Below are 24,523 nucleotides of genomic sequence, written 5' to 3' on the forward strand. Positions count from 1 at the left end.
GTACTCTGGGAGTAGATGTCCTAGATCTTGTACTGTTTAACGTACTCTGGGAGTAGATGTCCTAGATCTTGTACTGTTTAACGTACTCTGGGAGTAGATGTCCTAGATCTTGTACTGTTTAACGTACTCTGGGAGTAGATGTCCTAGATCTTGTACTGTTTAACGTACTCTGGGAGTAGATGTCCTAGATCTTGTACTGTTTAACGTACTCTGGGAGTAGATGTCCTAGATCTTGTACTGTTTAACGTACTCTGGGAGTAGATGTCCTAGATCTTGTACTGTTTAACGTACTCTGGGAGTAGATGTCCTAGATCTTGTACTGTTTAACGTACTCTGGGAGTAGATGTCCTAGATCTTGTACTGTTTAACGTACTCTGGGAGTAGATGTCCTAGATCTTGTACTGTTTAACGTACTCTGGGAGTAGATGTCCTAGATCTTGTACTGTTTAACGTACTCTGGGAGTAGATGTCCTAGATCTTGTACTGTTTAACGTACTCTGGGAGTAGATGTCCTAGATCTTGTACTGTTTAACGTACTCTGGGAGTAGATGTCCTAGATCTTGTACTGTTTAACGTACTCTGGGAGTAGATGTCCTAGATCTTGTACTGTTTAACGTACTCTGGGAGTAGATGTCCTAGATCTTGTACTGTTTAACGTACTCTGGGAGTAGATGTCCTAGATCTTGTACTGTTTAACGTACTCTGGGAGTAGATGTCCTAGATCTTGTACTGTTTAACGTACTCTGGGAGTAGATGTCCTAGATCTTGTACTGTTTAACGTACTCTGGGAGTAGATGTCCTAGATCTTGTACTGTTTAACGTACTCTGGGAGTAGATGTCCTAGATCTTGTACTGTTTAACGTACTCTGGGAGTAGATGTCCTAGATCTTGTACTGTTTAACGTACTCTGGGAGTAGATGTCCTAGATCTTGTACTGTTTAACGTACTCTGGGAGTAGATGTCCTAGATCTTGTACTGTTTAACGTACTCTGGGAGTAGATGTCCTAGATCTTGTACTGTTTAACGTACTCTGGGAGTAGATGTCCTAGATCTTGTACTGTTTAACGTACTCTGGGAGTAGATGTCCTAGATCTTGTACTGTTTAACGTACTCTGGGAGTAGATGTCCTAGATCTTGTACTGTTTAACGTACTCTGGGAGTAGATGTCCTAGATCTTGTACTGTTTAACGTACTCTGGGAGTAGATGTCCTAGATCTTGTACTGTTTAACGTACTCTGGGAGTAGATGTCCTAGATCTTGTACTGTTTAACGTACTCTGGGAGTAGATGTCCTAGATCTTGTACTGTTTAACGTACTCTGGGAGTAGATGTCCTAGATCTTGTACTGTTTAACGTACTCTGGGAGTAGATGTCCTAGATCTTGTACTGTTTAACGTACTCTGGGAGTAGATGTCCTAGATCTTGTACTGTTTAACGTACTCTGGGAGTAGATGTCCTAGATCTTGTACTGTTTAACGTACTCTGGGAGTAGATGTCCTAGATCTTGTACTGTTTAACGTACTCTGGGAGTAGATGTCCTAGATCTTGTACTGTTTAACGTACTCTGGGAGTAGATGTCCTAGATCTTGTACTGTTTAACGTACTCTGGGAGTAGATGTCCTAGATCTTGTACTGTTTAACGTACTCTGGGAGTAGATGTCCTAGATCTTGTACTGTTTAACGTACTCTGGGAGTAGATGTCCTAGATCTTGTACTGTTTAACGTACTCTGGGAGTAGATGTCCTAGATCTTGTACTGTTTAACGTACTCTGGGAGTAGATGTCCTAGATCTTGTACTGTTTAACGTACTCTGGGAGTAGATGTCCTAGATCTTGTACTGTTTAACGTACTCTGGGAGTAGATGTCCTAGATCTTGTACTGTTTAACGTACTCTGGGAGTAGATGTCCTAGATCTTGTACTGTTTAACGTACTCTGGGAGTAGATGTCCTAGATCTTGTACTGTTTAACGTACTCTGGGAGTAGATGTCCTAGATCTTGTACTGTTTAACGTACTCTGGGAGTAGATGTCCTAGATCTTGTACTGTTTAACGTACTCTGGGAGTAGATGTCCTAGATCTTGTACTGTTTAACGTACTCTGGGAGTAGATGTCCTAGATCTTGTACTGTTTAACGTACTCTGGGAGTAGATGTCCTAGATCTTGTACTGTTTAACGTACTCTGGGAGTAGATGTCCTAGATCTTGTACTGTTTAACGTACTCTGGGAGTAGATGTCCTAGATCTTGTACTGTTTAACGTACTCTGGGAGTAGATGTCCTAGATCTTGTACTGTTTAACGTACTCTGGGAGTAGATGTCCTAGATCTTGTACTGTTTAACGTACTCTGGGAGTAGATGTCCTAGATCTTGTACTGTTTAACGTACTCTGGGAGTAGATGTCCTAGATCTTGTACTGTTTAACGTACTCTGGGAGTAGATGTCCTAGATCTTGTACTGTTTAACGTACTCTGGGAGTAGATGTCCTAGATCTTGTACTGTTTAACGTACTCTGGGAGTAGATGTCCTAGATCTTGTACTGTTTAACGTACTCTGGGAGTAGATGTCCTAGATCTTGTACTGTTTAACGTACTCTGGGAGTAGATGTCCTAGATCTTGTACTGTTTAACGTACTCTGGGAGTAGATGTCCTAGATCTTGTACTGTTTAACGTACTCTGGGAGTAGATGTCCTAGATCTTGTACTGTTTAACGTACTCTGGGAGTAGATGTCCTAGATCTTGTACTGTTTAACGTACTCTGGGAGTAGATGTCCTAGATCTTGTACTGTTTAACGTACTCTGGGAGTAGATGTCCTAGATCTTGTACTGTTTAACGTACTCTGGGAGTAGATGTCCTAGATCTTGTACTGTTTAACGTACTCTGGGAGTAGATGTCCTAGATCTTGTACTGTTTAACGTACTCTGGGAGTAGATGTCCTAGATCTTGTACTGTTTAACGTACTCTGGGAGTAGATGTCCTAGATCTTGTACTGTTTAACGTACTCTGGGAGTAGATGTCCTAGATCTTGTACTGTTTAACGTACTCTGGGAGTAGATGTCCTAGATCTTGTACTGTTTAACGTACTCTGGGAGTAGATGTCCTAGATCTTGTACTGTTTAACGTACTCTGGGAGTAGATGTCCTAGATCTTGTACTGTTTAACGTACTCTGGGAGTAGATGTCCTAGATCTTGTACTGTTTAACGTACTCTGGGAGTAGATGTCCTAGATCTTGTACTGTTTAACGTACTCTGGGAGTAGATGTCCTAGATCTTGTACTGTTTAACGTACTCTGGGAGTAGATGTCCTAGATCTTGTACTGTTTAACGTACTCTGGGAGTAGATGTCCTAGATCTTGTACTGTTTAACGTACTCTGGGAGTAGATGTCCTAGATCTTGTACTGTTTAACGTACTCTGGGAGTAGATGTCCTAGATCTTGTACTGTTTAACGTACTCTGGGAGTAGATGTCCTAGATCTTGTACTGTTTAACGTACTCTGGGAGTAGATGTCCTAGATCTTGTACTGTTTAACGTACTCTGGGAGTAGATGTCCTAGATCTTGTACTGTTTAACGTACTCTGGGAGTAGATGTCCTAGATCTTGTACTGTTTAACGTACTCTGGGAGTAGATGTCCTAGATCTTGTACTGTTTAACGTACTCTGGGAGTAGATGTCCTAGATCTTGTACTGTTTAACGTACTCTGGGAGTAGATGTCCTAGATCTTGTACTGTTTAACGTACTCTGGGAGTAGATGTCCTAGATCTTGTACTGTTTAACGTACTCTGGGAGTAGATGTCCTAGATCTTGTACTGTTTAACGTACTCTGGGAGTAGATGTCCTAGATCTTGTACTGTTTAACGTACTCTGGGAGTAGATGTCCTAGATCTTGTACTGTTTAACGTACTCTGGGAGTAGATGTCCTAGATCTTGTACTGTTTAACGTACTCTGGGAGTAGATGTCCTAGATCTTGTACTGTTTAACGTACTCTGGGAGTAGATGTCCTAGATCTTGTACTGTTTAACGTACTCTGGGAGTAGATGTCCTAGATCTTGTACTGTTTAACGTACTCTGGGAGTAGATGTCCTAGATCTTGTACTGTTTAACGTACTCTGGGAGTAGATGTCCTAGATCTTGTACTGTTTAACGTACTCTGGGAGTAGATGTCCTAGATCTTGTACTGTTTAACGTACTCTGGGAGTAGATGTCCTAGATCTTGTACTGTTTAACGTACTCTGGGAGTAGATGTCCTAGATCTTGTACTGTTTAACGTACTCTGGGAGTAGATGTCCTAGATCTTGTACTGTTTAACGTACTCTGGGAGTAGATGTCCTAGATCTTGTACTGTTTAACGTACTCTGGGAGTAGATGTCCTAGATCTTGTACTGTTTAACGTACTCTGGGAGTAGATGTCCTAGATCTTGTACTGTTTAACGTACTCTGGGAGTAGATGTCCTAGATCTTGTACTGTTTAACGTACTCTGGGAGTAGATGTCCTAGATCTTGTACTGTTTAACGTACTCTGGGAGTAGATGTCCTAGATCTTGTACTGTTTAACGTACTCTGGGAGTAGATGTCCTAGATCTTGTACTGTTTAACGTACTCTGGGAGTAGATGTCCTAGATCTTGTACTGTTTAACGTACTCTGGGAGTAGATGTCCTAGATCTTGTACTGTTTAACGTACTCTGGGAGTAGATGTCCTAGATCTTGTACTGTTTAACGTACTCTGGGAGTAGATGTCCTAGATCTTGTACTGTTTAACGTACTCTGGGAGTAGATGTCCTAGATCTTGTACTGTTTAACGTACTCTGGGAGTAGATGTCCTAGATCTTGTACTGTTTAACGTACTCTGGGAGTAGATGTCCTAGATCTTGTACTGTTTAACGTACTCTGGGAGTAGATGTCCTAGATCTTGTATTGTTTAACGTACTCTTGGAGTAGAAGATGGTTAATATATAAATATAACTATCCCTTGGGAACTCGTACGATGTCCGGAACTTCTCTGTAGTGTTCTTCATCCACTACCATAGTCATGCCTCTGCCATACAGGAATGTTCTAGTCATATAGTGTCAATACCTGTCCAATGTATATAGGAGTTTAACGTGTGGAATGGTATGGAAGGCTTTACTGAAATCGAGGATAGCATAGTCTGACGGCTGTACATACCGCTGGCTGACGCATTATGATAATTTAATTGAGCCATAGTTTAGTCTGGCAGGTATATTACACTGGTCTAAATGGTTATGAATGTGTCGATAAATAAAGTGTTGTAGAACTTCGAAACTGTATTGGCGAAACCTGATGATAATTTTCCTATAGATGCCCGTCACCTTTCTTGAAGATCGTTGCAGCATTCGGGTAGGAACCAATGAAACCTTGAAAACCTCAGACTTGTCGGGTGCCAGGTGTGGTCCACATCACCAGAGGCCTCTGTTGTGAATTTTCCGGGGCCCCCGGGAAGCCTGAAATGGTTGCCGTTGATCAGTTCTTCCCAACTCCTGTGAGTCTACTCGGATATCAAGGTGGTGGAATGGCGTCAGGTTGGCCGATGGTGAAGGCAGAGCTAAATTGTTCAACAAGGACTTCATCATTCCATTTACCATCGTTGACAAGATGCGACCTGTGTTTTAGGGGTGACATTCTGAGGTTATCCTGCTGTCTGAATTAACATATCCCCAGAGTGGTATTGATTGGGCCATCCTCCTTTATCCTGTTTATGTTTGTCGTTCTGCACTCGTAAATGTTCATCTACATTTCTTCTGTTACTGCCGAAGTAAGTTAATAATTGTTATTATGAACATCTTTTACTTTATTTAGATAAATGTTAACATCTTCTATTCAAAGGTTTTTACATTATATGCTACAATGTACATTGATAGACTGACATTCATAAGTCCTGTGGTATTGCTCATTTATCGTTTGGTGTTATACAGTGGTGGTAAAAACATGTATGGCATATTTAAGTTGAAACAATTCCGTAAACACGTACAGGCGATGTAAAAAATGTAAGTAAAGTTAGTAAGATGTTTGATAAGAAGCAAATAACCAGCAATTTTGCTATGGTTCCTGTGTGCGGGGCCTACATACAAGTAAATACGTACAGAAAACACAGGTAATTATGACAGGTAAAATTATACTATTAAGGAACTGATTAGAATTGCTTTCTTTTACCACATGTCGCAACAGTTCTATAATTACTTTGATAAAATAGGACAAAACAGTCGTCTGGATCAATATTCAAATAAGTACAGTGATTTCCTTCGGTTATGCGGTCGTTCTTAAAGGTAATGTAGGTCACGAACAAGGCTATTAGCCTGGTACTTATGTTTACAGTGTGGATAGAAGTACAGGTAGTCTCGCCTAGCTAATTTAACGTTAACACCGACAGTACTGTTTATAGGGTGTTAAACGTCGAGTGTCGTTTACACACGTGTTACAATAACTCGGACACTTCTGAATGGCCACTGTCTTGTCGTATCGAAATAAAAGTGAATTCTGATTTTGTGTCTTTCTGTTCTGGCCCCTAAAATAAACGTTACCGTATTGTGTTGATAGTTTGCATTAATTTATTGATAGTATTGCATTAATATATTTAAAATGCTGTAAATTCCTTTTTTCAAAATCGATATAATAAATATGCTCTGTTTCAATAAATTCACTTCTGTTTCATTTGAATGTCTCCATGAAACGACGTCACTTGTGTTTATCCAGCGTACGTAAAAGTCAATTTCACACAATTATGATGTCTTATATCGCGTGAAAGACACACTGGCGTTGACCACACTGTGACAGCCGGACAGCCACATAGAAAACCCATGTAGACGCGCGAGACATAAGTTTGGTGTGCTCATTGCCCGATATCCCAACCCACATCATGACGCTTCCACCGCCAAAACGATAGATACAATATCAGGTACGTAGCGTCTACGGTACAATATGATAATGAGCGATAGAATACGTAGATATCCGGACTCAGCCGTGGAAAGAACTTGTTGTGTCCACGCTGAGCGACTTTGGATATAACGTCGGGTCAATTGGGGAACACGATAGGTCAGCAAGAAAGTAGCCCTACCTCAGTCAACCGACGGATTACAGTTTATGGACTAATGCGACGGTGATGTGGGTTGTTGGAAGCAGTACTTGTCACCATTACTGTCCGATTACGCAGATGACGTAAGCAGTTATATACATGTCCTGTCTACGTGACGTAATGCGTGGCCTCCCCGACCTTGGACGATCGGCAGGATTCGTGGTTGTAAACCTGCTCCAAAGGCTGGATATGGTTAACCAGACCACACAATTGTTTGACGAAGGTAATAAGAGTGTTCACTAGACTCGCTGGAAAGTGACTATTAAAACAATGTCTGGCTTTAGTCTCCACATACATCCGTGGCAGAGTAAACGCTTTAACCAACTTCAGATTGAGTTCATCGCACAAAAGCATAGCAAAGTAACTGTTCAAACAGACTCGCACAAGGCAAAGAAACTGTTCAAACAAACCCGCACAAGGCAAAGTAACTGTTCAAACAAACTCGCACAGGGCGTCTTTGAGACATGACGATTTAAGCAGTGATTGTGTTCGTCCAGGGGTTACACTCACATTCTTCACCCCTGGAACATGTCATAGCAAAATTGAAAGCACGAAGATAGCTGTTTGATTGGTCTCAGGTAAAAAAAACAACACCTGGCCAATCGCTAGGCTGATACCTGTCCTTCGAAGATTACAAAGGAGAGACGCCCGACTTCAAAGCCTGTCAATTTTTACCGTTACGTGACCGCGAGATTCTTTTGATGTACATCAAACGAACAAGATGGCGCACACCGAGCCTTCAATTTTGCTATGACATATTCCAGGGGTTTGTTTTAGTATTATTTAACTGAGAATGAACAGAAAGTAATTGAGAAGCAAATTTTTAACAACTCATGTCTCATAACCTTTAATGACATATTTATTTAGAATATTGCATAAAACATTATGTAGATTTTTATAGAACTAAAAAATCCTGATATTTATGTATATTGGTTTTGCTTCGAGAACAAAATTCAAAAATAAATAAATGCTACTTTGGCCTTATTGATAACAATATATATGCACTACCCAGTTTACGTCATTACACATACATCATTATCATACACAACCTCAAACAACCACTTACATGGACGGATGTCACTATAGACGTCTACATCATTATCATACACAACCTCAAACAACCACTTACACGGACGGATGTCACTCTAGACGGTAACATCCGTATCATACACAACCTCAAACAACCACTAACACGGACGGATGTCACTATAGACGTCTACATCAGTACCATACACAACCTCAAACAACCACTTACACGGACGGATGTCACTATAGACGTATACATCCGTATCATACACAACCTCAAACAACCACTAACACGGACGGATGTCACTATAGACGGTAACATCCGTATCATACACAACCTCAAACAACAACTAACATGGACGGATGTCACTATAGACGTCTACATCAGTACCATACACAACCTCAAACAACCACTTACACGGACGGATGTCACTATAGACGGTAACATCCGTATCATACACAACCTCAAACAACCACTAACATGGACGGATGTCACTATAGACGTCTACATCAGTACCATACACAACCTCAAACAACCACTTACACGGACGGATGTCACTATAGACGGTAACATCCGTATCATACACAACCTCAAACAACCACTAACATGGACGGATGTCACTATAGACGTCTACATCAGTACCATACACAACCTCAAACAACCACTTACACGGACGGATGTCACTATAGACGGTAACATCCGTATCATACACAACCTCAAACAACCACTAACATGGACGGATGTCACTATAGACGTCTACATCAGTACCATACACAACCTCAAACAACCACTTACACGGACGGATGTCACTATAGACGGTAACATCCGTATCATACACAACCTCAAACAACCACTAACATGGACGGATGTCACTATAGACGTCTACATCAGTACCATACACAACCTCAAACAACCACTTACACGGACGGATGTCACTATAGACGGTAACATCCGTATCATACACAACCTCAAACAACCACTAACATGGACGGATGTCACTATAGACGTCTACATCAGTACCATACACAACCTCAAACAACCACTTACACGGACGGATGTCACTATAGACGGTAACATCCGTATCATACACAACCTCAAACAACCACTAACATGGACGGATGTCACTATAGACGTCTACATCAGTACCATACACAACCTCAAACAACCACTTACACGGACGGATGTCACTATAGACGGTAACATCCGTATCATACACAACCTCAAACAACCACTAACATGGACGGATGTCACTATAGACGTCTACATCAGTACCATACACAACCTCAAACAACCACTTACACGGACGGATGTCACTATAGACGGTAACATCCGTATCATACACAACCTCAAACAACCACTAACATGGACGGATGTCACTATAGACGTCTACATCAGTACCATACACAACCTCAAACAACCACTTACACGGACGGATGTCACTATAGACGGTAACATCCGTATCATACACAACCTCAAACAACCACTAACATGGACGGATGTCACTATAGACGTCTACATCAGTACCATACACAACCTCAAACAACCACTTACACGGACGGATGTCACTATAGACGGTAACATCCGTATCATACACAACCTCAAACAACCACTAACATGGACGGATGTCACTATAGACGTCTACATCAGTACCATACACAACCTCAAACAACCACTTACACGGACGGATGTCACTATAGACGGTAACATCCGTATCATACACAACCTCAAACAACCACTAACATGGACGGATGTCACTATAGACGTCTACATCAGTACCATACACAACCTCAAACAACCACTTACACGGACGGATGTCACTATAGACGGTAACATCCGTATCATACACAACCTCAAACAACCACTAACATGGACGGATGTCACTATAGACGTCTACATCAGTACCATACACAACCTCAAACAACCACTTACACGGACGGATGTCACTATAGACGGTAACATCCGTATCATACACAACCTCAAACAACCACTAACATGGACGGATGTCACTATAGACGTCTACATCAGTACCATACACAACCTCAAACAACCACTTACACGGACGGATGTCACTATAGACGGTAACATCCGTATCATACACAACCTCAAACAACCACTAACATGGACGGATGTCACTATAGACGTCTACATCAGTACCATACACAACCTCAAACAACCACTTACACGGACGGATGTCACTATAGACGGTAACATCCGTATCATACACAACCTCAAACAACCACTAACATGGACGGATGTCACTATAGACGTCTACATCAGTACCATACACAACCTCAAACAACCACTTACACGGACGGATGTCACTATAGACGGTAACATCCGTATCATACACAACCTCAAACAACCACTAACATGGACGGATGTCACTATAGACGTCTACATCAGTACCATACACAACCTCAAACAACCACTTACACGGACGGATGTCACTATAGACGGTAACATCCGTATCATACACAACCTCAAACAACCACTAACATGGACGGATGTCACTATAGACGTCTACATCAGTACCATACACAACCTCAAACAACCACTTACACGGACGGATGTCACTATAGACGGTAACATCCGTATCATACACAACCTCAAACAACCACTTACATGGACGGATGTCACTATAGACGTTAACATCCGTATCATAAACAACCTCAAACAACCACTAACATGGACGGATGTCACTATAGACGTTAACATCAGTATCATACACAACCTTAAACCACCACTAACACGGACGGATGTCACTATAGACGTCTACATCAGTATCATAAACAACCTCCAACAACCACCTACACGGACGGATGTCACTATAGACGGTAACATCAGTATCATACACACCCTCAAACAACCACTTACAGGGACGGATGTCACTATAAACGTTAACATCCGTATCATAAACAACCTCCAACAACCACCTGCACGGACGGATGTCACTATAGACGGTAACATCCGTATCATACACAACATCAAACAACCAATTACAATGACGGATGTTACTATAGACGTTAACATCAGTATCACACACAACCTTAAACCACAACTAACACGGACGGATGTCACTCTAGACGGTAACGTCCGTATCATACACAACATCAAACAACCAATTACAATGACGGATGTTACTATAGACGTATACATCAATATCATTCACAGTCTTAAACAATCACTACCATTGACGGGTGTCATTGTGGACGCTTATATTAGTATCACTCAAATCTTTTACAGCCACAAATATGGACGCATTAAATAAGACTTACACATTTATGTCATTTACAAAACTGAAACAGCCACATCAGTATCATTCACAAATGTAAAACAAACAACCACTTGCATGGACGGATGTCCTTTCTAGACGTATATATTAATATAATTCGCAGTCTTAAAATCCACTGACGGGTATCATTATAGACGCTTATATCAGAATCGTTTCCTCTGGCCCTGACACCAGACTTAGACATTTTGTAATGAAGATGTCCCACACCAGACATCTATCTGTCAAAATGTCTAAAGTCTGGTGTCAATGTCAGAGGAAACTCGGGCTAAATCTTTCACAACCACTAATATGAACGTATGTCATTAGATGTCTACACCCGACGAGTATTATAAACAAACAGAAAACAATCGACATGGACAGACGTAAGTATAAACATACATCGCACACATATACACCGTCAAAGTTCCATCTCCTTATGTATGACACGCTCTACGCCGGACACACATAACGTCACTGAAATGTTGTTTTATATGGGAAGATAACTCTAACTTCAATTATGTTGTTACGGCGAGTTCTTCCAACGTCGAACTAGGAAGAAGTGATCGTTAGTTGTTATGACGTGTTTCTAAATCCGTTTACGTCTTAATTCAACAGTAGCAATAGCAAAACGCAATGTTATATACATTATATCATGAGTGACATACCCTGTACACCCATATATGACGTCCTTCATATCTCAGTGTGTTTGACCTCTGTAACATAACGTCATCCATTTCTCAGTGTGTGTGACCTCTGTAACATAACGTCCTCCATATCTCAGTGGGTGTGACCTCTGTAACATAACGTCCTGCATATCTCAGTGTGTGTGCCCTCTGTAACAGACCGTCCTCCATATCTCAGTGTGTGTAACCTCTGTAACATACCGTCCTCCATATCTCAGTGTGTGTGACCTCTGGAACATAACGTCCTGCATATCTCAGTTTGTGTGACGTCTGTAACATAACGTCCTCCATATCTCAGTGGGTGTGACCTCTGTAACATAACGTCCTTCATATCTCAGTGTGTTTGACCTCTGTAACCTAACGTCCTGCATATCTCAGTGTGTGTGACCTCTGTAACATAACGTCCTCCATATTTCAGTGTGTGTGACCTCTGTAACATAACGTCCTTCATATTTCAGTGTGCGTGACCTCTGTGTCTGTCCAGAAAGCAGAAGATGCGTTGGCCATGGCCGTGAAGTACGGCGGCAAGTAGTTGACAGCACCGTACAGGAATAAAGCCACTATAGTAAACAAAATCATATCTGTCCTTTGTTAAGGAATAACATTTTAACTCCAAAAAAATAATACACATGTACCTAATATATTGCACTCCACTCAAAGCAGTTAAATATTAAGACAGTTTTGTATAGGTTTCCGACTAACATGGCCGGTCAAATAGAATAGCGAGTTAATACCATTCCCCTGCCCACTTTTGATTACTTATTGTTAATTTGGTCTCTAGAAACTGCAATGTAATTCAAAACTGGTTTTCAGGCAGATATGTGGGTTATACTGAAAGGGGGAGGTATCGGGGTTATATTGGAAGAGGTTAGCGTGGTAGTTATTTAAAACCCGCCTTGTAAATTTAGGTCAATCCACGGAATGTCACGGCCAATAACGCACATTGATGAACATAAAACATCAACTTTCATATCACACAAAGAAATACCACATTTCTCAATGAGAGTATGTTGGCGACCATACAACTTGTCTACAGCCTCTATCAACCTGCGTCCTTGGAAACCCCGTGCTGCCAGTTTGTCGGTCAGCAGTCGACATCTTTCACGGAAGTCATGACATTCGGATCTAATGTGACATATAAACACCAAATGAAGGGGAGAAGGAATGTCATATCAATAAAAGGAAAGTTTACGAAAGGTAAAATGGAATTGTCCCGCTTATAGTATAGCCCAGTTACATGTATAACCCGTCGATATCGGTCCATCCTCGATATCCAGGGGTTACGCTCACTTTCGCTCTCTGCACCCCTTCAATATGTCATAGCAAATTTGAAGGCACGAAGATAGCCGTTTGATTAGTCTCAGGGGAAAAATACGTTCCAATCGCTATGATTCTATTGATGAATATCAAAGGATCAAACTAGTCTTCTCGACTCATGAACAAGGTTGCGCATGCTGAGCCTTCAATTCTGCTCTGACAGTGAGCGTAGCCTCTGGAGTATCGAGGATGTTATCGGTCATGTTGTAGGTAAAGAAAGTTTCGCACATGTGCCCTGCATATTACTCAACAATGTAATAAAGTAACATAAATGTACTGTTACTGTTTTGTTATAAAGTAACATACTGTTATTGTTTTGTTATAAAGTAACATACTGATATTGTTTTGTTATAAAGTAACATACTGTTACTGTTTTGTTTTAAAGTAACATACTGTTATTGTTTTGTTATAAAGTAACATACTGTTATTGTCTTGTTATAAAGTAACATACTTTTATTGTTTGTTATAAAGTAACATACTGTTATTGTTTTGTTATAAAGTAACATACTTTTATTGTTTTGTTATAAAGTAACATACTGTTATTGTTTTGTTATAAAGTAACATACTGTTATTGTTTTGTTATAAAGTAACATACTGTTATTGTTTTGTTATAAAGTAACATACTGTTATTGTTTTGTTATAAAGTAACATACTGTTATTGTTTTGTTATAAAGTAACATACTGTTATTGTTTTGTTATAAAGTAACATACTGTTATTGTTTTGTTATAAAGTAACATACTGTTATTGTTTTGTTATAAAGTAACATACTGTTATTGTTTTGTTATAAAGTAACATACTGTTATTGTTTTGTTATAAAGTAACATACTGTTATTGTTTTGTTATAAAGTAACATACTGTTATTGTTTTGTTATAAAGTAACATACTTTTATTGTTTTGTTATAAAGTAACATACTGTTATTGTTTTGTTATAAAGTAACATACCTGTATTGCTACCTTCAGGTGTATAGGTTGTTTTACAGATAATTAAATAATGCATGTTTTATCTGTGATATCTACACGTGTTCTGTTGTACTTTATATTCTGTCCATATATCTGTTTAATGTATTCATTAACTAATTTATCATTTATCATTATTGATCATTTTAATATATTCATTCTTATTCAGACCTCTTTTAATGAGATGCGCATAAGTACAGTACCAAATCAAATATTTTCTTGCTCATATATTTTTTAAGTATAGTCCTACATTAGAATATTAAAGGCTGGCGAAACCACATTGCAAAATATAAATTACTTTAAACAGGTTTACTTGACTTGATCTATCTAATAAACGTTTTCTGAACTGAATTTGTAATTAACTAAATTATTTTACAGAACAATAAATTGCAGCCAGTTAATAAACTTGTTCTGGGAAATACATTGTAACGAACTAATAAAAGTTTTCTGAAAAACACAATGTATTTTACTAATAAACGTTTTCTGGACAAAATTGTAGCTAACTAATGAATAGTTTCTGGACAAAACAATGTATGTTACTAATAATCGTATTCTGGACATCATCATGTGTGTAACATATAAAAGTTTTTGGAAAAGACATTGTATGTTACTAATTAATGTAGTCTGGACAAAATTGTAGCTAACTAATAAAAGTTTTGAAGACAACACATTGTAGCTAACTAATAAACGTTTTGTAGACAACACATTGTAGCTTACTAATAGACGTTTTGTAGACAACACATTGTAGCTAACTAATAGACGTTTTGTAGACAACGCATTGTAGCTAGCTAATAGACGTTTTGTAGACAACACATTGTAGCTAACTAATAGACGTTTTGTAGACAACACATTGTAGCTAGCTAATAGACGTTTTGTAGACAACACATTCTAGCTAGCTAACTTCTAGCTATAGGAAAACACATTGTAGCTAACTTACACAAATATCTGGACAACTCTTTGACTCTAAGCATAATAAAACGTTACCTGCACAACTCTTTGGTGTTAACTCAGAAACACAAAAGGATACAAAACCACGGTTTTTCTTCCTTGTCCAAAACGTACAACTGGCTATATAACTCCCACTTGAAATGCCAGTAGTAAAACGACGTTTTGATCCGATCCCACTTTGCCATATTCTCCTTCTTCGGCTAATGTCTGTCCAGCGATATTAAGGTAACCAATGACCAACAGATCGATGTTGTACTCTCCAATGTTTGTTTGGGAGATGGTGTTCGTCTCCAGGTAATGGTAAGGCATTGATTTCGTATACGTGTGATGACACACCAGTACTGGCTCCCGAAACGTTCGACTTCGAACACTATACATTTAAATGGACAGCACACATAAATAAACAACTTAAAATACACCTATTGGTCTTACAAAGCGTCCGCTTCGACACTTGTCCGTTCTCATAACAGCAAGTACATACTAACGGATTTACTCGTAGCTGTTAAACAAATAGTTTTAAATGTACGATCTTTAAGTGGACGAACAAAATGACTTTCGCCGATGAAGAAACTGATTAGACCTTATTTATTTGTATTATAGTAGCACCATTAACATAAGGCTAAAACAAACGTTGACAGTTTTATATTTCATGAATGCGTGAAAACCTTCGGTATTGTTAGTACGGACAAGTTTAAACTAGTGAGTAACAGCATTGCATGTAATAACCAGTTCACGGAATGGTTCAACGTCAAACACTTCATAAAACAGGCTATCATATTCCGCCCACCCTGTTTTCAATCTATGTTAACGAAATGACATGTGCTATAAATTATTAAAAGTTCGCGGACGATATGGTTGTGCGAGCGGCTGACGAACTCCATTAACAATGGTACTTGTACACTGACAAGGCAGTATCGCGGTTGGACACGCGTATAGTTCGACAACAATGACCTGTCGAGTTGACCGTTGATTGCCATTCCAAGCGAGTCGATACTCATATAGGGAGTATAGGTAAATTACGGGTACGCAACAGTTTTAATAGAACTGAGGTATGCGTTTATGATGGACACAGTCGTAATGACTTAATGGTTGTGCTTGGTCAGTGAGAGATACGGGGAATCTTGGTAGATTCAATCCAAACTGTGCCTTTTATGAGCATGAGGATTTTTTCTCAATGTTTTTTATTAATTCTTTTCTGCTGTTTGCTTATATATATATATATTTATTTTTTTCCTACAGATATTCTGGGCTTACTTTTTGTATAATTTCTAACATTATGTCATTCTATTCAGTTATCGCCCTTCACCTTGGCTGGCTGTACCCGTCTCACTGTTACATGTATATGTGTGATCGTCGCTGTCATCACATACATTCATTGTGAATGCGTTAATTTCCCTGTCGATGATTGTCTTTCGTTCTGTGGTCGTATTCGAGTTTGACGTTTGCTATATACATATATTGAATATTTGAATAATTAGTATATCAATAATGATACCAACATTGTATGCCCATTTTTGTGGTTTTTACATCCAAAAACATTGCTTTTATTTCTGACATAATTTACATATTTGATTAGTTATGAACATACACGTATCTCTGATTTAATATCGCATTTAATCAATCGTTACGATGACAGGATAACTGAAAGTCGGGTTCATTGTGTGTTTACTGTGCACAATGCATCTGGCCAGTATGACTATTACATATTACACATGTATGACTGGACTAGGGTTTAATGGTGTGCCCGTTTCATAGTTTGACTAGGGTTTAATGGTGTGCCCGTATCATGGTTGGACTATGGTTTAATGGTGTGACCGTTTCATGGTTGTACTAGTGTTTAATGGTTTGACCTTATCATGGATGGACTAGGGTTTAATGTTGTGACCGTATCATGGTTGAAATAGGGTTTAATGGTGTGATCGTTTTATGGTTGTACTAGCGTTTAATGATGTGACCGCTTCATGGTAGAGTTCAATCTTGTGACCTCAAGGTTGGACTAGCGTTTAATGATGTGACCGCTTCATGGTAGGGTTTAATGTTGTGACCTCAAGGTTGGACTAGTGTTTATTGGTGTGACCGCATCATGGTTGGACTAGGGTTTAATGGTGTGACCGTTTCATGGTTGTACTAGCGTTTAATGGTTTGACTGTATCATGGTTGGACGAGGGTTTGATGATGTGACATCATCATGGTTCGACTATGGTTTAATGATGTGACCGTATCATGGTTCGACATAGAGCTGCGACAGTTTAATGACCATACAGCAACTGAATAAGCATTCTAATTCATTTTACTTCGCCAATGTATTTTCTGGTCGCATTCATCTAACACAGAACATTTTTTATATTATTGATATAAAGCTGACGAATTAGACACGCCATTTCACAACACACCATTCCTATTATGTGTATCTACGCTAAAATATAACTGTTCCCTTGAAACGGACTAGAAATATACAACTTAAATTCTGGTTCAGATATTTTTATTTAAAAAACTGACACCAGTACGTTAAATCATTCGCATACTAGTACACTTTGATTCATGGAACGCATTATTTACAAGCGTTTAGTAATACACCGCATTTTAAGGGGCGGTGAAAAGAACTTTGGTATATGTGACAGGTACATAGTGATAAACCCCTTTTATAGTAAGGAGGAATTATAAAGTTTGATAAACTGGTAGTCTGATGAACATTGAGTTTACAATACAGGATACATATATACATGATTTAAACAAGGTTTTTGCTATTGTATTTTGTAATTGTATATCGGTATAAAAACCGTGAGGAGATGAAAGTTTATTTCCGGTGTGAGAATATGTAAAGTTGAATGTTCATATTTCAATCGTCAAATTCGATTTTCCGTCATTTGTCCGTTTTATTTCTTTTTCTTCCTCATTTTCTGATTTCCTTTAGGAGACTGATGTGTTGGAGGTTTCCCTGCTGTAAATGGAGAAAACGTGGACGCATTCATTGAGGGTTTTCTCGCAGAAGCTGAACAGACATTTGGCAGATTTTTTGAAGGTTTACCTGTCGTTGTTGAACCGACCTTGCACATACGAGTAGGAGCCGTTGCCGCCAGTTTAGATATATTTTGTATCGATTTATTTTCCCCTGCTGTTGCTGAATACTCCTTTGACTGGTGTTTAGAAAGGTTTCTTGCAGACGATAAAGAGACTTTTACTAAGCTTTGTGTCAAAGTTTTTCCTGATGGCGCTGAAGAGGTCTTACACAGACGTTTCTGATGTTTCGCTATAGACATTGAAAAGATCTTAGATACATTTGGTTGTGACGTCGTTTGTGTTGGTGTCGAGATATCCTTGGGCAAATATTTCGAAGGTTTCCATGTAGAGCTTTTTGACATATGGTTAGAACTTTTTTCTGTTGGTACTGCATATGTTTTGGATACAGTTTGTTTTGGAGTTTTACTTGTCGGTGCTGTAGAGTCCTTGGATACATTTTTCGAGGGTTTCCCAGCATATGCTGAAGAGTCCTTGGATGCATATTTCGAGGGTTTCCCTGTCGTTGCTAAGGACATTTTGAACAAATCTTGTTTTAAAGATTTGCTTGTCGATGCTGAAGGAACATTGGGCATTTGATTCAAGGGATTTCCCGCAGATCCAGAATAGTTATTGGACTGGTGTTTCGAGGGGGTTCCTGCATATGATGAGGAGTCCTTGGATACATATTTCAAGGGTTTCCCTGTCGTAGCTAAAGAGTCTTTAGATACATATTTGGAAGGTTTCCCTGGCGTTGCTGAAGAGTCCTTGGATACATATTTGAAGGGCTTCCCTGTCGATGCTGAAGAGTCCTTGGATACATATTTGGAGGGATTCCCTGTCGATGCTGAAGAGTCCTTGGATACATATTTGAAGGGCTTCCCTGTCGATGCTGGAGAGTCCTTTGATACATGTTTCGATGATTTCCCTGTCGATGCTGAAGAGTCCTTGGATACATGTTTCGAGAGTGTCCCTGTATATGATGAGGAGTCCTTGGATACAGATTTCAAGGGCTTACCTGTCGATGCTGAAGAGTCCTCGGATACATATTTGGAGGGTTTCTCTGCTGTTGCTGGAGAGTCCTTTGATACATGTTTCGAGGGTCTCCCTGCTGTTGTTGAGGATATTTTGAACAAATCTTGTTTTAAAGATTTGCTTGTCGATGCTGAAGGAACATTGGGAATTTGATTCAGGGGACTTCCCGCAGATCCAAAAGAGTTCTTGGACAGGTGTTTCGACGATTTCCATGTAGATGCCGAGGAGACTTTTGGCACATGTTGTTTTGAAGTTTTTCCTGTCGCAAGTAAAAAAATCCTAATACAATGTTTTGAAGGTTTCCCTGTCGGCGCTAACGATTTTTTAGACATATTGTGTTTTGAAGCTTTGCTTGTGGGTGCTGAATAGTTTTTGCCCAAATGTTTTGAAGGTTTCCCTGTAGATGTTGGCGATATCTTGGACACATGTTTCGAGGGTTTCCCTGCCGTTGCTGAGGATACTTTTGACAAATTCTGTTTTGAAGATTTGCTTGTCGATACTGAAAGAACATTCGGAATTTGATTCAATGGATTTCCCGCAAATCCAGAAGAGTCCCTAGCCAGGTGTTTTAACGGTATACCTGTAGATGCCGATGATACTTTGGGCACATGTAGTTTTGAAGTTTTTCCTGACGCTAATAAAGAGTTTCTGATCAAATATTTTGAAGGTTTCCCTGCCGGCGCTAACGATTTCTTAGATATATGTTGTTTTGAAGCTTTGACTCTGGATGCTTTTGAGCTTTTGGTCCGACGTTTCGAAGGTTTTTCTGCCTGTTCTGAATTGGACACTATTGGATGCAGCTGAGTTTGTTGTGATTCACTGAAAGTAATAAATCAGATAATAGAACATGATTGCCGCCGTGTTTAAAATACGGAGGGATCATGTTAGGTAACATGAATACTTACCAAAAGGAATTAAATTTAAAAAAGAAATATATCACAGCGTTTACAAACATAGACAAATCTGGAACGTAACATTAATAAAAGACAACAACAGGAATTCAGAGTAGCATCAAAACGTTATTACTATATTTCATCATGCATACGTCAGCGCATACATTGTATATAAATCAAAGCGATTTATCAGGTATGATTTATATCCTGTCACTTCAACAAGAAGTCATTTTAGAAATAAAGGAAGTACATGTAAAAGGAAAACGATGCCGGACAGGTCAAGCACCTTTCATGTATGCTCTTATACGGGTAGTCGGCGCGGTTATCGGTCTAAGGGAGATAACTCTCCCCAAAATTGACCACAATACTTAACAGTTCATTTAAAAAAAATATAAGGGGTGCTCAAAATTTCCCGAGTTCACAAAAAGTTAACATACCATTTTGTTGGGCATCTAGATAAGTAGAAAATTAGAGTAGATAATCTGAGAAAACAATGCTATCCAGACGAAATTATATCTAACGTTATTTAATGAGCTAAGGAGAAGGGTCCGATTTCAGTTAACGACCAAAATAGTGCCAATACAAGTCAAAAGGATATTATACCGTTTGTTGGAACATTCTACCCTATCAATTTTATCATGTTTACAATTATGAAAGTTCACGATTTTTTTTTTAAAGAATAGCAAAAAAATGAAACCTGTCTTGGAGAGGAAGAAAATAATTAATTGCAAAAGACAACCAAGGAATCTGAAACGTTTATTATGCAATTCAAAATTTTATTGGAAAATTAATGTAATTACAGCGTGACAAAGTGTATGAAACCGAGATGTGGAACATGCAGTATGATTGTTGAATGTAACTCATTTTTTTTTTTTTAAATGGCAAAACATTTGAAATGAGATGTAATATGAATTGTAAATCAAGAAATGTAATTAATATATGCTGTAATTTGTAAGAGATGCTTTGAATTTTACATAGGTCAAACTGGAAATGAACTAACGTTATATCAAAGAATGGCAGTCCGTCGTCAACAAACCAAAACTAAAAGTTTACGAAATTCATTAGTTAACAAACATTTTCATCAGTGATCAAATGCTCAGTTTTTAGCTTTACCAATTTACCAAATGAACACATCAGATACTATTGCAACAGAGTAAAAAGAGAACATGTTAATTAAAATTTTACCGGGCTGGAACGCGGGAAATTTCGAGCACATCTTATAATTTTTTAATTTACAATTACGTATGTTTCATATGTTTGGATGAACTAAGTATTGTGCTTTGGAATTCATTTTTACTATAAGATATTTTTAACTTTTACTGTTGAACAATGGATTTATTTTTTCGGTTTCTTTTTCCATATATTTCATTGACGCATTTAGTGCAAGTACATTCATATAATCTTGTCAAGACCTCGCAATTTCTAGACGTCCGCATATTATGTGTACTTTATTTATGACGTCATTATTTTTGACGTCTTTTAAGAGTATGTATGTGTTCTCCATTTTAACGTCACAAATAAATTTAAATCGCCTGAATGGACCCATATTGTCTTTTTTTTTTTATATTAAACCATCACAAGAACTTTGAAATGTTTTTCTGATTATATATATATATGCAAACAAAAAGTGACCTAATAGTACATAAAAATTGACATTTAAAAGTGACACTTTACACAACACTGCAATGGTTTCAATACCGTTTACAAAATTGTGTTAAGTACAAATAGAAACTACAGAACATTTATTCTGGGAATGCCCACCGTCCTTAAAGCTATGGCAAGATTTGAAAGAGAAATAATACAGCAGAATAAGGAAAATCATTGATTTTAAGTTGGAAACAACTTACTTTTAGGAGTTACTGAAAATGTCCATTAACTATATAATTTTGTATACAAAATATATATATATATACTGTTTCCAGAAAAAAAACCAGTAGTTAAGTTTAAAAGGTTTGAATGAGTTTCTTGCATTCAGGGACCGATTGTTGACGTCATCATTATTGTAACGTCATAATTGTTTTAACGATTTTTATAGAAGATTAACTATGCCTATTCATATTGCCTTGGGCGGGTCAAGGTGAGGGCGTAATGGGCGTACGCCCCCCCCCCCCCCTCCCCCTCCAAAAAAAAGAAAAAACTATCGCAATCTGCTAATATTGTATTGAATACGGCAATTTATCATATTCATTAATTAAACACATACTCTGATTTCTTTTTATACTGATTCCCCAATCCGATTGGTGATCCGTAAAAAAAATCATATTCAATCATGTATTCCACATTAAAGCCTACAATATTTAGAACGAAAGACCTTTATACTTCAGTGTTTGTTTGTCTTGTATCATGTGTGTCGTTCAACGAAACCAGAACTTAATCTAAAATAGAGAGATATGTATCAGTCTGGCTACTTCATTATTTGATGCTAAATTGTTGAAATCCAGGAGCTTCTGAGCTTCCCCATGGACCCTCTACCAGGGCAACCGTAATTACGCCTCGCGTTCATAAAATCCTGGCCTAGGACTATTGAAATGTTAAGTAACGCCTTATACCCAAGAATTTGGAATTTCTCGTTATTGGTCTACTGCTGTAAAGATCCATCCAATCATTTTAATATACATGTACCATAGACAATTAATGGAGAGAATTCGGCAAAAAAATGTCAAACCCTGACACTTTAACTATAAAATATACATGCTCCAAGTCAGGAACCGTTGCATTAGTGCATTTCACAATTATTTTATGTTTTTTAGCAAAAAAAGGTCCAATTTTTTTTTTCGCCTCGCTCCGCTCACCGAAAGATTTGATTCTCTTTCAAATATCCTAGAAACGCACCTGTGACGAGAATACAACAGCTGTTTCCGGAGTGTTCCTCCTACGTCTCCCCCTATTATCTTCACAGTCCTTCCGCCATTTTTTGTCGTGAACTTGTTATGCTGAAATGTTTCTGATATTATCACTGGAATTACCGTACATTTTCCCAACTCTTCCACCTTTTTAAGTACCCACAGTCGCCGATTGTCGAAACTATACCAATGTTCTCCTATTTTACAAACTGTGATTTTCGGAAGCTGATGAATAGACGTTGTCAAGATTTCGTCTAATGTTTCGCCTAACGTTGTATTGTTGTGTTCAGACTTCTTTCCGAAAACATTGCTGACCGTGTCCTGCGTGTAGCGTATTTCACTCGGTTTTAGATTCATGATCTACGTCTGGCTCGGTCTAAATGACGACACTTACATCCATGATACTATCGTTCTCGACTGTGTTATGTAAGAATGATATGTGGCGATAAAGTAGATCACGATACTACGGCGTTTATGAAAAACTATCTGCCTGTTTCCTGAAAACACGTAATCTAAATATAGATACGAGACACCGTCTGTAGTATGTTTGTTAACAATGTGACGTTACTCTGATGGGATGGCCGATAGATACATTTTCATCATCGTAAAGATGAAATAAAGCCTGCTATAATAAGGCCTGCAAAGGGTATTTCCAATACAGGGATTCCCTTTAGGATTCACACAACTATAGCATCCACTCATCAAATGTTCCATAAACTTTGTATTTTCTATCTTATGTTTCATCGCTCAACTTGAAATTCAATCCAAAAAACTCCATTAAAAAATTGAAGATGTACAACAAATGTTCACTGGTTACATTTATATAATCACAAATAAAAAAAATCGTTATCACGCATTGCATCCCATGTGATCAGCTGATTGGTCTTGCCTCAAAACAACAGATGCTTACAATACAAGGTTCTATATCGTGAATAAGTTTTTTTACACTCATTCAATTAATAACTTAATGATACAGTCCATATTTGAAATATCCACAATTCTACCACGTCACCGATGTAACGACACTTTTCCATGAGCGGCCGTTTAAGGATAAAATACTTAAACTATTTAGTGCAAAAACTTTTGCACTTAAGTGCAGAAGATTTACACTTAAGTGTAATATTCTGGACATAATGGCCTTAAATCACACAATGGCAAAAAACATTTTCACTTAAGTGCCAATCTTTTGAAAAAATACACATAATGGAAATAAATCTTTTGCAATTAAGTGAAAAAAAACACATAATGGAAATAAATCTTTTGCACTTAAGTGAAAAAAGCACATAATGAAAAGAAACCTTTTGCACTTCAATGAAAAAAACTGATTAATGGAAATAAATCTTTTGCACTTAAGTGAAAAAAAACCAACACATTATGGAAATAAACTTTTGCACTTAAGTTGAAAGAACCCCTAATGGAAATAAATCTTTTGCACTTAAGTGAGAGAAAAAAAACTAATGGAAATA

At 38.3% G+C, this 24,523-nt stretch overlaps 1 protein-coding gene across 1 annotated transcript; it reads right to left on the bottom strand.

Annotated features, from left to right (window-relative positions):
* Positions 1–17,754: 17,754 nt before the first annotated feature.
* On the bottom strand, positions 17,755–23,541 carry LOC110466524 (flocculation protein FLO11-like). Its single transcript, XM_021523070.1, has 2 exons — positions 23,047–23,541; positions 17,755–20,140 (listed from the first exon to the last, which is right to left on the bottom strand). The coding sequence occupies exons 1-2, from the start codon at positions 23,412–23,414 to the stop codon at positions 18,166–18,168; spliced, it is 2,343 nt and encodes a 780-aa protein (XP_021378745.1). The 5' UTR covers positions 23,415–23,541; the 3' UTR covers positions 17,755–18,165.
* Between the last annotated feature and the right edge of the window lie 982 nt (positions 23,542–24,523).

The sequence above is a fragment of the Mizuhopecten yessoensis genome, unplaced genomic scaffold (genome assembly GCF_002113885.1).
Source record: "Mizuhopecten yessoensis strain PY_sf001 unplaced genomic scaffold, ASM211388v2 scaffold11135, whole genome shotgun sequence".
NCBI lineage: Eukaryota > Metazoa > Mollusca > Bivalvia > Pectinida > Pectinidae > Mizuhopecten > Mizuhopecten yessoensis.